Here is a 15,819-nt window from a genome sequence, read left to right as displayed (position 1 = left end):
ACCTCTCTGTGCACTGCTGGGCACCAGGCTTGGAAAAGCCTTTGCTCTAGTCTGGAAGGAAAACAGGGAAGCCAGCCCCTCAAGCTTCCTTCCCTGTTGGCTGAAGGAAAGGCTGTGTGCGTGGTTGTGTGCAGAGGCCGCAAGCCGCCTTGCTCTGGACTCCCTGTGCCACGTGGCGGGGCCGGCGGGGCGTCCTCCAGGGCTCTGGGCCATTTGCCCCAGGCCAGACCGGATGTGCTTCAACGCACCTGGCCACAGGGACATGTTCACCCTGTCTGGCCACAGGGAGATGCCATGCAGTGAACTGGGGGTTTCCACTCTGGGTAGGGCATCCGGGAGGCTAGAGCCTGGTCTGCTTGTGCCCCCTGGAAGGTTCTAGGTCCTTTCTGGGCCTCAGTCTCCCTATCAATACTTCTAAGGACGGTTTGGCATGTAGGAGGTGGGAGTGGCCCCTTCTGCTGCCACCACCTGCGTCCCCTCACTTTCCAGAGGGCCCCTCCGAGGAAGTGGCAGAGGAGAAAGGCTACCAGTGTGAGCTCACGGTGGACGACGTCATGCCCGCTGTGAAGACAGTCATCCGCTCAGTCAGGTGAGACTTAGGCCCGAGGTAGGTCGTCCCCCCATTCATCTGCCATCCACTGCTGCTCCCCATCTGGGGCCTGCCCTCATGGCCAGGCCTGGCCTAGCTCCCGGGCACACCAGCTGCTGCCCGCCTGGCACCCCTGTGTGGGTGAGTGAGGAGGTGGCATATGGCTCCCAGCAGGGTTTCTGCATACTCTTATGTCTAGAGGGCTTGCTGGGGGGGGGGGGGCAGTTGGCTCAACTGCCCATCACGGCCCCTCTCCTCACTCCCAGCACCCTCCCTGCTTTCTCTTGCTTGTTTTACGTCCGGCTCTCTCCTCTCTATTTCTCTCTCCCTGTGTGTACATCAGCATCTGCCTGCCTCTCCCTGTGTCTGCCTTATGCGCTCCTTCCGTGTCTGAAACTTTCTCTCTCTCCTTGGGTGTCTTGACCTCAGCCTGTCTGTTGCCCCAGGACTTCCTCTAGAGCAATGCTTTTCAAACCACAGGTCACAACAGTTTGAAATCAACTTAGTGAAATCAATTTAGTGGTCCATGGTCAGCATTAAAGAAAATCGAATCGAATAGAAAATATCATTGTGCATCCTAGTAGTAAGGGTAAATCATGTTTGTGAAACTTGTGTTTTTAGTTGTGTGCCTCTGTGTACTGGATTGTGAGGTAAAATATATTTCTTATGGGAGGTCTTAGTCAAAAAGTTTGAAAGCCCTGCCCTGCTGTCTCCATGCTCCACAATTAAGGGGTGACCAGAGTCTCCTGAGCCCGTCAGGCGTGCCCAGCCGTGATCTGGCCCCTGCGCCCCTTGGCGCGGAGTCCTGGCCTAGTCTCTGTCTCTAGCCTGCAGCTCGAGTTCCAGAGATGCCTTCACCCCCAGGCCTTCCAGACTCACCTCCTCTCTTCCCTGCCGATGCACCTGCCCACAGGCCTCTTCGCTTAAAAATCAGAGTCAGCTGGGCCCCCCCCCCCCGAGAATCTGAATTCTCTGCCCACTCTCTTTTTGCACATCCCATCTCTCCCCTCTAAGTGACTAGCTTCTGGAACACAGTGCCCAGGCTGCCACCTGGCCCGGGTCAATACTCCTCGGCCATTCCACAGCCTTATCCCCAGCATGCCCAAACCTCTTCCTCTTCCTGGGTCCCCATTTCGGGCAGTGGTACCACCGTCCACCCTGTTGCCCAAGCCATGGGCGTCACCCTGAACTCAGACTTGGAAGCCTTTTAGTTCTGAACTGCTCAAGGCTGCCCCGTATCTCCGCCCCCCCGGCCCCTGCCAGCTCAGGCCCATGCCCTGGAGGTGGTCTTCCTGTTACATTTATTTTAGGGGAATAAGCCCCAGGTTCCCAGGTTTCCTCCAAGGCTGGCAGAATGGACATGCTAAAGAAGAGTAAACATCATGGCCCTTTCCCTACCACCCCAATTTCCCATCGCCCAGTCTCTGCCAGGGATTCGGGGCTCTTGGGCGTACCCTCCTCCAGCGCCCATCTCAAGGCCAGTCTCTCCCTGGCCTCTCATGTGCCCCATCCCCCTTCCCTTCCCAACTTATTTCAGCTGCTTTGAACTGGCTCACACACCTTCATGCCTGCCTGCGTCCAGAAAGCCTCCCTTCATCCCCTCCTCCGGCCTGGGACTAAAAATGTCACTCTCAAGACTTGTTCCCTGACCTCACCAGCCAAGGTCTCCCTTGTCATTGCCCCCAGCCCTCTTTCTCTATTGTCCCTGTCCTCTGACTGCTACCTCAGAACAGGGCTCCTGAGGCCGGTGATTGGACCTGATGGCCTCTTGGGTGCCCAGGGTCCAGCACAGCTATGCTAACAAGCATTGGGGGAGCGAATGCAAAAATGTCTTTCTCCAAGCTGTCATCAGCAACAGTGTCCCACCTAGCAGGGAGCAACCAGGCCCAGTCCCTGCCCCCCCCCAACACCCCCCAGGCTAAGGCCACTGCACATACAGGCACATTAAAGAATACCCCAGAAACTTTGGGTGGGTGGGTAAGTGGGGAGGCTGGGAGACTCAGCAGGGGCTGTTTGCCGTGGCTCAAGCAGGAGGAGTCCTGGTGCTGGACAAGGGTGTAGCAGAGGGACACAGAGGAGGCTGGAAAGGAACTCCTTCCCTCTGAGACACCCTCCCCCGACAGGATCCTGAAGTTCCTGGTGGCCAAAAGGAAATTCAAGGAGACACTGCGACCATACGACGTGAAGGACGTCATCGAGCAGTACTCGGCAGGGCACCTGGACATGCTGGGCAGGATCAAGAGTCTTCAGACTCGGTGGGTACACCTGTCCCCAACCGGGAAGCTAGGCAGGGAGGCGGCCTCAGATTCTGCTCGAGGTCCCAAAGCCAGAGCCCCTTCGCCAGCACCCGAATGAAACCCGAGCGCCTCCTAGGGGCCGCTGCGGAAGCTGGAGTTTCTCACCGCTGAGGCTAGACCCTGCACCTGTCTTGAACCCGAAGAACCACCCAGCGGCAGGTCCTCTGTGAGAATTCTACTGATCTGCACAATTCAGGAGACGTCTTTAGATGGCTGTTTCCTGGCTATAAAATAATAGGATTAAAATAAGCAATGACCTCCCATCGTCCAAGGGGATAGGCAAAGTGTCCCCCTCCATACTGCCCACCTCTTGCCTCTGGAATCCTCTGACACTTTTCTCCACCCAGCATGTAGGAAGAATTCATACCAAGACCCCAAATCACCTACACCTTGCCCTTCTCCTCCGGTGGCCGGAACTCTCACTGCCTGCTCATTCATTTGTTCTTGCAAGAAACAGTCATTGGGTATTTGTTACATGCCAGACAGGTGGAAAGCAAATCAGAGTCCCTGCCCTCATGGAGCCTTCATTCTAGTGGAAGTAGAACAGATGCAACATGTCAGACAATAATAAATGCTATGAAGAAAAATAAGGGATAGGGTGTTGGCATTTGCTATTTTAAATAGGAGAGAAGGTGATATTTGAGGAAACAATTGAAGGTGAGACAAGCCGTCCTGTGGCTGTTTAAATATTTTCCAGAGGGAACAGTCAGTGCAAAGGCTTTGAGATGGGCAGGTGGCTAGGGTGTTGTTTTAGGGACAGCCTACTGTGCCTGATGAAAGAGAACTAGCAGATGAGGTTAGAAGGCTAATGACATTTAGACTGTATAAAGCCCTGTAGGCCACTGCAAAAATGTTAGTGTTCATCTAAGGTAAGATGCAAACATTGGAGGGCTTTGAGCAAAGGATTGATGAGATCTGAGTTATATTTGAAAAGGATCACCCTAGGTGGTGTGTTGAGAATGGTCTATAAGGGAGCAAGGTTGGAAGGAGGGAGACCAGTGAGGATGCTACTTCAGACATCCAGGCGAGAGATGATGCGGACTTGGAGCAAGGGGAGAAATGATTATAGATATATTTTGAAGATAGAGTTGATAGGGTTTCCTGACGGTGTGTAAGAGGGGGAAAGTGTCAAGGATGAAGCCAAGGTTTTTGGCTTAAGCAAGAGAAAAAAAGTTGCTCTCTGTTGACACGGAGAAGGCAATGAGTGGAGCAATTTTTGATCAGAAAAGTTGGGACATGTTGGGTTTATGATGCCTATCAGACATCTAATGGAGTGTTGATCTGGCAGTTATAGGAGTGTGGTGTTCAGAGGAGAGGTATGGTGCTGGAGGTATAGATTTGGTGTCAACAGTGTATAGCAGAATGAACATCTGGAACTGAAGACATCACTTAGCGAGTGAGAGTAAGTTGAAGAGATTCCAGTGAAGGAGAGTCAGTGAGGTAGGAGAACTGGGAGGGTAGGGTTCAGGAATCCAGATGAAGATAGTACAGGAAGAAGGGGTACTCAGATGTGCCCAGTGTTGCTAATAGGTAAAGTATAATGAGTACTGGAAGGTGATCCTCAAATTTGGCAACATGGAGGTCATTTGGGATCTTGACAACAGATTTGATGAAATGGTGAAAATAAAAGCCTGACTGGAGTAGGTTTTAGAGAGAATGGAAGGAGAGAAATTGGAGATAGAGAGTAAACACTTCCACGAATTTTGCTGTAAAGAAGGGCAGAGACATAAGGTGGGACCAGCTCCAGTCTTGTCTAATAACTCCCACGCCCATTCGTGTCTCTCCCTCTTTTCTCGGTCCATTTCCCACCTGTCCTCCCACCGGGTGGTTGTTATACTTGTCATGCTTCTGTGTGATGCCTTTGCTGGGCTAGTTGGAAAATACTTGCAGCAGTGGCCAGGTCCCTCCGTTGGGCTAGACAAAATAGCCCCTCTTCAGGTAGCCCCCTCCCACCGGTGCAGGTTGTGCCTTCCCTTTCAGCTGGCAACCTCGAGTTCTTGGGGGGGGGGGGGCGTGTGTCTGGGCCCTCTGACCAGTTCCCTTTCCCCACAGGGTGGACCAGATTGTGGGCAGGGGCCCCGGGGACCGTAAGGCCCGGGAGAAAGGCGACAAGGGGCCCTCGGACACCGAGGCGGCGGATGAAATTAGTATGATGGGACGCGTGGTCAAGGTGGAAAAGCAGGTGAGTGTGCGAGGGCCTTTCATTGGTGTGGCTGAGCTAGTCGTCAACCGAGACGCTCTGGAAAGTCGCGGGACAAGCACGAGGGGAGGGTGCGCTTCTCAGAGCCGCAGTCCTGATCACTTACCAGCCCAGGAGGCCCAAGCAGGACCCACGAAGCTCTGCCCAGCAGAACCCTGCCCCTCGGATAAGCCCTGCCTCCTCCCAGCAAGCCCGCCCACGATAAACCCACCCTCTCCTGCCAAGCCCCGCCCCAGGTTGCTATAGTCTCAGATAAACCCGCCTAAATCCCACCTACTTAATCTAACCCCACTTTGGTTGTTTCTCGATCGCCTGGATTATTCCAACCAGTCACAATTTAATTTGTTCGGGGGGGGGGGGGGAAGCCCCAGGTTACCCACCCTCGGGCCAAGCTCAGCGTTTCCCAGATGCGCCCCGCCCCGGACAAACCCCTCCTCCTAGCCGTGTCCCGCCTCCAGTCCCGGCCAGGCCCGCCTTCTAGCCACGCTCCACCCAAGCCCCACCTCCAGCACCACCCCGCTCCCGGCCCCCCAAGTCCCGCCTCCAGTCCCGGCAAGTTCCGCCTCCATCTGCACCCCGCCCCCAGGTGCAGTCCATCGAGCACAAATTGGACCTGCTGTTGGGTTTCTACTCGAGGTGCCTACGTTCTGGCACCTCGGCCAGCCTGGGCACCGTGCAAGTGCCGCTTTTAGACCCGGACATCACCTCGGACTACCACAGCCCTGTGGACCACGAGGACATCTCCATCTCCGCACAGACGCTCAGCATCTCCCGCTCGGTCAGCACCAACATGGACTGAGGGGCTTCTCAGTGTCCGGACCGCACTCGGCCAGCCCCTCCGCCTGGCGCTCGGACCCGCCCCCTGAGGCCTCGGGACTCTTCTCTTACTTGAACTCGCTCCCTTGTGGGGAGAGAGGCCACACGCAGTATTGAGCTGCCTAGGTGGGCAAGATACCCGCTGTGGGTGCCAGAGACGCGCCCCACCTCAGGAGCGTGAGATGCCAGGCCGCACAGAGGGCAGCAGCAGCGCTGCCCAGCGACTTCTGGGCCCCCCAGTGCCCTGCGCGTTCCATCAAGGCCCAACCCGGCCCGCCTGGCACGGGCACTGCCCCGGGAGTGGGAGCGGGTCGCTGGGGCTCTGGGTCCTGAACCAGCTTCCAGCTATGCAAGGTGAGGTCTCTTGGCCCGCCCTTCGGACAGAGCAGGGAGCCCTCCCGCCAAGTTCCCACCCCCCTTGGGGGTGGGCCCAAGGTGCCCTCACAGGTACCCACAAGCATAGGACCCTGCCATAAGGCAGGTGGGCACCATATATGCAAACCATGTTAAATATGCAACTTTGGGGACCCCCATGGGGTCCCTTTGCCCATCCCTTATTGGGAGATGGGCCCCCAGCAGTAGCTGGTCTCAGGCTGCTTGGCCATGATCCCCATTTCCTCTCTTTGGCTTATCACCCCTCCCCACCCAGCATGGGGCCTGTTTCTCCCTTGCCTCCTCCAAGAGCTGTGCCTGGGCCTTTCTTCCCCTTTTCAGTGTCCCCGCCCAGGAGGCCTCTCTTCCTGCCAGATGTCTATTCCCCTCTTTGGCCCTCCATTCACATTTGACAGCACAGGTTTCTGTACTCTCCCCCAAACCTCCCAGATAATGCTCCCATGTCCCACAAACATGTCCCGTTAGTTTCCCCAGACATGCAGAAAGTCACTCACACTCACACTGACACACACACACACGCATGGAGACATGAGTACAGAGCCACTTAGCCTTTCTGGGGCCTCTGCCGCTGATGCCAATGGACTGGCCTTGCAGGATGATGTCCACTAAGTGGTGCCCCCACTCCATCCAGGTATCAGAGGGAGCTCTGAAGTGAACCCAGGCCTATCCAGGCCCCACCCCAGAGCTTTACTAGAGTCCCTTTCTCAAGAAGATCTACTCCTCACTGGTCCAGGAGCCCTAACTGCTGCCTCTGCTTGTCCCCAAGGGCCCTTCTTGATGTTCCCCCAGCACAACTCAGGCCTAGGCCTTTGGGGCCTGGATAGCACTGGAAAGACCCCAGGCCCTTCCCCAGGTGGTTATCAGGCTTGCTTCTATCTAAGCTTGCCTTTCTACTCACTGTAACTCCCAGAGAGAAAAATAATGCACTAGCAACCACCGTATTCAGGCCCCAACTGTGCATCTGACACTCACATGCACTGTTTCCCCTCCTTCCATACCCTACTTTTCACTTTAGTTGGTAGCCCCTATACTGGCATAAGCCCTCATCCACTCCAGGCCCCCAGCACTTCTTTGGTATTCCTACCCCCTTGCTCCTCTTCTGCAAAGTTACTGCAGGTGGCAGGAGAGTGATGGGTAGTGGCTGATGAGGGGACCTTCTTTGGGGTACCAGTGAACAAGGGGCTGAGGCCCAGCTGCCTGCATCTCATGACTGGGGACCTGCATGCACCAGCACCAGGGCTGGGGTTGGATTTTGCTCAGCCCCATGGTGCCCAGCCTCTGCCCAACATGCCCTCTGCATGTCACCATCATGCCCTGGATGGAGCCTATCCTGGCTTACCTCACCTGCGCTGCACTGTCCCCAGCGAGACACCCCTGGCCCCTCAGAGACAGAGATGTGGAGAGGGGCAGGAGAATGGAATTATCCTATGACTAAAGGAGACTGGGGAAGAAGCCCTTGCTCCTTCCACAGTCAAGGTTCCCCACCAAACCGGTTCTCAGATATGCAAGTACCTCACTTTGTTAACTTATTAACTTATTGGTTTCATTAAAGTTTTCAGTAGGAGGTGGTTGGCCTTGGCTGTTTGGTGGCTGTGGTGTGGGGGTGGAATGACATGATTTGGATTAGAGGACTCTTAATTGTAACAACAAAACTCAATGCGTTATGGCTTAAGCAAAAAACAAACAAACAAAAAAAAACCAACAACGAAACCTATTGGCCCAGATAACGAAAAAGTCCAGGGCTAGATCTGGCTTCATGCACAGCTAGATCTAGGTAATAAAACGTGTCAGCAATCTGTCTTCTGTCTCAGCCTTCCTCTCAGGCAAGCTGACCTCTCATGACTCCCCTGCACTTCCAAATTTACTTTCTTTTGACTCAGTGACCCAGTGAAAAGTGGTGCCATTTTCCTCAGCGTTTGCATCCGTCAGGAAAACAGAAACTGTATTCGAGTTTTTTCAACACAGAGAATTTACTATAGGGAATGGGTTACACTGATGCAGGTGGGCTGAGAGAACAAGCGAACACCGGGACAACCTGGAGAAGAATCACTGCAGTAAGCAGCTACTGCTCCTCAAGCAGGAATAAGGGAAGAGGTTAGGGTTAGCAGAACCCACAAGCTTGACTGGGGGGGGCCCTCTAGAGCTGGGCTCAGAGGTCTGAAGAAGGGTTGCTGTCTGGTTGGTGAGAGTACCTCTTACAGATACAGTGAAGTTTGGGAATGCAGAAAAATGCTGAAGGCTGCAATCAACTGTTGCTACCAGGCTGCTGCTGCTAAGGTCAGTAAGCAAAGGAAGAAGGTTTCTACTCCTGCTTTTCAGTCTTTCCCTAGTGCCCCTTATTGTCAAAGGCAGCTAACAAAGGAGTAATGTGGTTTGAAGAGTCCCAGCCCCAGTGTCACAGAGCAGAGTACAGAAGGCTGCATTTGGAACTAAGAGATAGTAACTCAGCAACTGCTGCAGTTCACCCCTTTGGACACTCAGTGTCCAAACACATCAATCCACACATATTTGAACCTGCATACAGCAACAGTAGCTTCATACAAATCACCCCCCTCCCCCAATGGGAAAAACAGAGTTCCACCATCCAACAGATGTATCCATCTCTAGAAGTTAGTTGTTGAATCCACATTTGGATAATGTTATTCCCCACCTGCAACTAAACAATAAGCTGTTAAGGTAGCCAACACACCTATATAAAATAATAGAGGAAAAGAAAGAGGGAGGAAAAAATAAATTACTTAATGCTGTATATAATGTGCACACATACCCACACACACACACACAGCAAGGAAGAAAATATGCATAGCTGCAATAGACCTTCTGGTAACTCATCACAGTGTCATAGTTGATCTATACTATATATCTGTTGATCATACGTATCTTTTTTTCTTCTACTGTCCTTCTATGTTCCTTTTCCCTCAGCCTGGTAGTGTTCTTTATGTGGTAGAGTGACTCAGGTAGTCATTTCTGAAGGGTCTGAATTTTCAATGGTCTTGCATGGTTTTGGATGCCATAGCTTTTTGTTAACTTAGTACTGTACACAGACGTACTGAGGGACCCTAGGGAATCCCCTGGGTTGTGAACATAGTCCTCCTCACCCTTACTGTGTAGCAGAACCCCTGTTTCCCTTTGGTAATGAAAACCAGTAAGGCAGCCAGTACATTAACTCTTTCTTTACCTGTTGGTTTAGTGGCATGAAGAGCCCCAAATGGCCAGTTAGAAGTTTCAATTTCCAATTCAACAAAAACTGTGCTGCTTCCCTTCCCTTGAGAACTGAGACCTCCAGACTAGCAGAGCCCAACACTGTGGGGACAAGAAGCAAACATTTTGTGAGTGGGTGTAGTAGCTTGAATAATAGCCACCCAAAGATATCAGGTCCTAATCTCTGGAATTTGTAAAATGTTACCTTATAAGGAAAAAGATCTTTGCAAATGTGATTAAGTTAATGATCTTGACATGAGGGGATTATCCTGGATTAACCGATAAACCCTAAATGCAATTGCAAGTGTCCTTTTAAGAGAGAGACAGAGGGGGAGTTTGTACACACAGAAGAGGAGCAGGCAATGAAGGCAGACACAGAGACAGGAGTCATGTGGCCACAGCGAGGGAATGCCAGCAGCCACCAGCAGCTGGGGGAGTCAGGGTACAGAGTCTCCCCGAGAGCTCTGGAGGGAGGGCACCCCGACTGACACCTTGATTTAGGTCCAGTGAAACTGATGAAGTTCCAGCCTCTGGAACTGAGAGAGAATACATTCTGTTGCTTTAAGTCACCAAGTTTATAGTAATTTGTTACGGCACTTACAGAAAACTAATACTGTGGGGTTTTTGGTGTAATAGTGAGAAAGCCACTCTCACTACCTCCCACTGATGCCCAGAAATTTATATTCGGGCTTTTAATGAGGAGAAATCTCTGCTCTCTTCATGCTGGAAAGGATCCAGTGGAATCAACCCGGCGCAGGTGGCTGGGTGGACCCTCCTGAATGGTGATACATTGTGTATTCACCATTGTCTCTGCTGGTAGGTTGGACATACAGTAGTGGCATTAGCCAGATCAGCCTTGGTGAGGTAAGTCCATATTGTTGAACCTATAAGTAGTGCCTATTCTTGTCACCATCATCCCGTTGCTCAAGAATGTGTCAAGTGAGCACTGGAAGGGCTACAGAGAGAGGCTGACCCACATCCACGGGACGTGCCGTCTGGCTCTCTCCTCATCCAGAGCCGCCTCTGCCGTGGGTGCCCTTCAGTAAGATTTCACTGGGGTCAGAAATACCTTCACATTCTGTGTCCGTTTCTGAAAGTCCATCTAAATAGCTCTTTCCTAAGTCTTCCCGGTCACAAATCCTCCATTCTGTGCTTTCTGAGTCCTTGAACATTCAGCCAAACCATTAACCACTGCCCAGAAGCCACTGTTGATCCCTACTTCTTGTCATTGCTCAATCCAGGCAAAACGGACAACCAAATGGACTGACGTGTGAGTAGGATTTAGCCATGAGTGGAAATTGGGTGGTGGTGAATGTTCCATGTAGCATGTTTAAAGGTCCAGAGGCACCAGAGAGTGTGGTACATGAAAGGAACAGAAAGAAATCCATGTGCCTGGGCCCAGATAGCAAGGAAGAGGGTGGTGCAAAGTGGGACTTGAGGATTAGACAGGGGTGGAGGTTGGCCAGATTCCATAACTCATTCCAAAGAGAGAGGACGTAACTGTGAGGGCAATGGGAACCAGTGAAAGAATTTGATCAGGAATTAAATCAGGACATACCTGTATTTTAGAAAATGTTCTTCCTCGGATGGAAGATGGATTTGAGGGAGCAAGTCTAGGTGCAGAGAGACCAGCTAGGGGAGCAGGAGATGTTGGTGACCTAAACAATTCCCATAACATTTCACTAATTGAGTAAATGTCTGTGGAGCACCTGCTGAGTGTCAGACCCTGGCTCAGCATAACGCACAGATGAACAAACGCAGGAGACCCAGTAATGGTCCTGAGCTCACCTGGCCCCCGGGGAAAACAGATGCACAAATAACCGATGCACACACCACTCTTCATTTTCTAACTTTGTCTGGCTCAGCAAGGAGGGGTTTGCAGGTGGCTATGGGAGTCCCCAAACTGTCCTCAAATATGGTCTCAAGAGCAGATATGATTTTAGCTTAATGTTCCGTTTATCTATTGCTATATAACAAATCACCCTAAAACTTAATAGTTTAAAACAACACCCGTTTAATTTACTCTTGATTCTGTAGGTCAGCACTTTGGGCTGGACTCAGCTGAGCAGTTCTGCTGGTCTCACCTGGGATCACAAATGGGGTTGCAATCATCTGGCATCCTGACTGGGGTTGGAGGGTCTAAAATGACCTCACATGTCTGGTGTTGGGAGCTGACTGTCAGCACCCTCGTTGGCCCACGTGATGGCTCGTTTTTGCTCTATATGCCTTCTCATGCTCCAAGAGATTGGACTGGGCTTCCTCACATGACAAGAGTGCAAAAGCAGAAGCTAGACGGCTTCTCAAGGCCCAGGCTCTGAAGCCTGGGTCGTAGTGCCGCAGGGCTCAGCTCACATGGGTGTGGGGCGCTCTGAATCTTATATTTACCTTCTTGCAGGTCGAAGAAAACCATGGCGCGTATTTCTCAATTTAGATAACTTGTTTCCTGTACTCTGGAAAGCTGCATTTGTCAAGACTGCTCTGTTTCCCCTCTGAGAAGTAGAGCAGCACACCTTCCTTTTGTACCCGCCTGTGTGTGCGACAGGGTTGTGAAGGCTGCTACCCTGGTGTATTCGTTTGCTGGGGCTGTCAAAACAAATGCTGCATACTGGGTGCCTTCCACCGCGGGAACTGATTTCTTCACAGTTCTGCAGGCTGGAAGGCCAAGATCAGGGTGTCAGCAGGGTTGGTTTCATTCTGAGGCCTCTGTTCTGGGCTTATAGATGGTCATCTTCTTCCTATGTCTTTACACGATGGATTCTCTGTGCATCACCATGTCTCTTTTCCCTCCCTCCCCCCTCTCTCCTAATCACTTCTTCTCATACGGACACCAGTCGTGTTGGATTAGGGCTCACTTTGAGGCAGGTTAGTAAGAAACTAGGAACATTCCTTGGCAAGTAGAATGGGGCGACTGAGACAGATAGCTGAGCAAACTGCTCCAGCAATTTACAGCCAGATGATAAACCCAAGGTTTTATTTTCCCTAAACAAGGATACTTAGGAACAAACAGTGTACACATTCCAGTCTGTGTTGGGGCAGACCCGCCTGGCCTGGTCCAGGTCCCTCTTTAGTGATATTCTTTGAAGGTGAAACTGACCAGAAAATGACCCCAGTTCCTCTATGGATCATTTTGGTGCATCAACATATTAAAAAAAAACTCACCTGGAAAGCTGCTGAGACCCTCCCCAGAGACCTCCCCTAGGATTCCCTCCTGCAGAAGACATACAACCCTCAAAACACAGGAGCTCCATGGGACTTGCACCCAGGGGAACAGCAGGCGGCCTGTCCCCAAGGCCCCCTTTCCTCGGCCTCTCCAGGGAGCTGACAGCAGCCCCACCTTGGCTCACTTCTCTCCTATACTGTTTCTGCGGGGTCAGAGCCGCCTGCCTGGCTCTCTGCTGTTGCTTCTTCCATCCCAGGCCCTTCTTGGTCTCACTGTCCCCAGCTGTACTAAACGTCCTTTCACACACGGCAGGCCGGCCTGAGACAGACCCGCTCTGGGTCAGTCCCAGGTCGGTAGCAGCCCCAAGAACCCCATTTTAACTCAATTGCTTCTTTAAAGGCCCTATCTCTAAATTGTCACATTTTGAAATATTGGGGGTTAGGGCTTCAACATATAAATTTGGGGGTCACAATTCAGCCTATAACACCTGGAGCGGGGTTTAACCCACCGTCTAGCCCCCTTTCTGCCGTAAATGCTCAGGGCAGAGAGTCTTCTGGGGCTGGCCCCATCGGCTGGACAGATCCAAGCACATGTCTCGATATCATGGAACCAAGTGGTTTGGAGACCATTGTTTTTTTTTTAGCCTCAGAAGCTTTGCTACAATGTAACCTATTTGGAACCCCAGTAGAAAAGATAAAATCATCACAACCAAAAAATGACGGCCTCAGTTCTCACCCTGCACACGTGTTGATCACGTGTCCAGCAGTTTATTGCAGCCAAAGTAAGTCAGATCTGTCTCCACAATACGTTCTTTAACGATGGCATTAGATTGTATTATTTGTCTAAAAGTCTTCCTTCCTCATCGTTACCATGGCTACCTTTGGGCAAGGTATCATTTCCTACCTGCGTGACAATGGGTTTCCTACAGACAGGCTCTGAGACAGTGGTGTGCAGTTTTACTGAAGAGTGCTCTCAGGAGAGTCATCTGTAAGAATGTCAGGAAGCCAGGACCCGGCTGAGGGAGAAGTTGATCTGTAATGTGATTTCAACTGAGGCATCTGCTAATCTTAGGGAGCTCCGGAGCTCAGATAGCCCTTCAGAGTTGTGCCAAATTGAGGGATGAAGGCAGGCCTTTGTTTCTGTGCCTCAGCTCATCACAGGCCCTGGGCGGGGCCTCACTTTGGCTGAGGCAGGTCCCTATGGCCAAGGGCAATTCCCAGCCCGTGGTGAGTCAGCAGCTGAGATGCCCAGAAGCTGGAGAAAGGGTGCACTGGCTTTGAAAGGGGCATCTGAGCACCACAGAATGTATTCCACCACCCCACTGACTTTGGGTTTGGCCATGGGATGTACTCTGGCCAGTGGGATGTGTGGAGAAACACAGTGTGTTTATTCCAAGGTAAGGCCATGAGGGCATGGCAAGTTCTGCCAGACCTCTCGGTGCTTCCTTCCTCCAACACGAGAAGACTCAGAGAGCTATTCCTTCATCCTGGGTCCAGATGCAGTCACATGGAGCAGACCTGAGCCAGACTAGAAGTCAGGAGGCCAGCCTGGCCGGCCAGCATCAGCTGCAGTCGGCTTAGACACTTCGCAGTGTGCAATGATACTTGGTTTTCTCGGCCACTGAGATTTGGGGTGGCTTGTTTCGTAGCATATTACACCAGGACCTGACCCCTACAGCTAGCCAGGTGAATTTAGCCGGAAGCAGTGAGGTCGAAAGTTTACATTGTACATTACAAAGCAGAACATTCTTTATACCCTCCTGAAACATCTTTGTTTTTGTCCGAAATGGCTTTTCTGGGCACCAGACACCTCCTCTTTCCCCCCACCCACCCACAGACTCTAAAGTGGGTGGAAGATGTGGAAAATTTCTTGGAGGGGGCGGAAATTGCTTCAGGGAGGATCCCAAGGCTTGAGACCCAGGCTGCCCTGCCTGCACAGAACCTGGGCGGGCTCTGCCCTTACCTTTTACCCTTACTCCCACCAGACTCCCCCTCACCTCCTCTCCTGGACCTTATCACCCACCACCTCCCCTTACCCAGATGTCACTTCAGCTCCTGGAGGGCATCAGGCACCGTCCCCTGCGCAAGGCTGGGCACACAGATGACTAATACATGCTGGTTGGTGGGACAAAAGGGCAGCAGGGCTACCTGGGATCTCACCTCCCACCTGGGAATCCTCCTGGCCCCTGTTATGCGTGCCCACAGCCACAAGGCGTCAGTAAAGACCTAGGCTTGGTGTTGCGGTGCCAGCCTGGAGCCAGGAAGCAGACTGGACTTTCAGGGCCAGGACCTCACCATGAAAGCCCGTTAATTAAGATGGGGTAGGGGGGCAGGGGAAGAGAAAGAGAGACAGAGAGAGGAGTGGCAGAGCTCAGCCGTTCATAGGTTGAGAAACAGGGACTCCAGGACTTGCGTCACAGAGTAAGGGGCTGTGTTCTCTGCCCTTCATTCATTTATTCTGCAATTGTTTGTTCATCTCTATCTACGTGCCAAGCACTGGTTTAGGTGCCAAGGTCTATCAGCTCTCTCAGACTCACAAAGTCCCTGTTCACAGGGAGTAGACAGTAGATTACTGTCTAGACAGAAGATAAACAAAAAACAAGATAATTTCAGAGAGTGATAAGTGCTGTGAAGAAAACAAGACAGAAATGGGAAAGTGACCACATTGCGAGGCAACCTCAGTGAGGGGCGGCTGGGGAAGCTCAAGGGAAACAACTGCTCTTGCTCTGGTCTGAGCGGCCAGTGCTCCCAGGGGCTGGCTGCGTCCAAGCCACATTTGCAGACAGGGAAACTGAGGCCCCGTACACCAGCACAGAGGCAGAGCTGAGCCCACATCTCTTGACCTCCAGGCTTGTCTTTGGGTGGCATTCTTCCTCTCAGGTCCTTAACCTGCCCCATATAATCTCTTGGGGAAAGGAGATTTGGGGGTACTCTCAGAATGTGTGGGTTAAATACGAACCAGGGGTGAAGGACTCCTGTAGTAGTCCTAAGTGCAGAAAACACACAACCACACTGTAGTGGCAAAAAAGCCCCACAGAGTTCTGATTTTCTCAGGATGCAACCTCGAGGCATCAAAGAAAAATTAAACATCAAATTCTTTTCCAAATTTTGGTTTTGATGTCTCGCCTGTTTGAGGGGTGTGATCCTGGAAAAGTAATTTCTCT

General features: G+C 52.0%; 1 protein-coding gene across 2 annotated transcripts in view; it reads left to right on the top strand.

Annotated features, from left to right (window-relative positions):
* The window catches only part of KCNQ4 (potassium voltage-gated channel subfamily Q member 4), a 56,207-nt gene extending 48,183 nt beyond the window's left edge, over positions 1–8,024 (top strand). The window contains exons 11-14 of one of the 2 annotated variants that reach the window (XM_036256466.1): positions 490–589; positions 2,713–2,844; positions 4,939–5,068; positions 5,673–8,024. In XM_036256466.1, coding sequence (XP_036112359.1) covers positions 490–589; positions 2,713–2,844; positions 4,939–5,068; positions 5,673–5,885 — 575 coding nt within the window. In that variant the 3' untranslated portion in view covers positions 5,886–8,024. The remainder of the gene's footprint in view (positions 1–489; positions 590–2,712; positions 2,845–4,938; positions 5,069–5,672) is intronic. The other variant, XM_036256467.1, reaches the window with a different exon arrangement.
* Positions 8,025–15,819: the final 7,795 nt, after the last annotated feature.

The sequence above is a fragment of the Molossus molossus genome, unplaced genomic scaffold (genome assembly GCF_014108415.1).
Source record: "Molossus molossus isolate mMolMol1 unplaced genomic scaffold, mMolMol1.p scaffold_m16_p_12, whole genome shotgun sequence".
NCBI lineage: Eukaryota > Metazoa > Chordata > Mammalia > Chiroptera > Molossidae > Molossus > Molossus molossus.
Note: the sequence above shows the minus strand (reverse complement) of the source record. Positions and strands in the feature narration are given on the sequence as shown.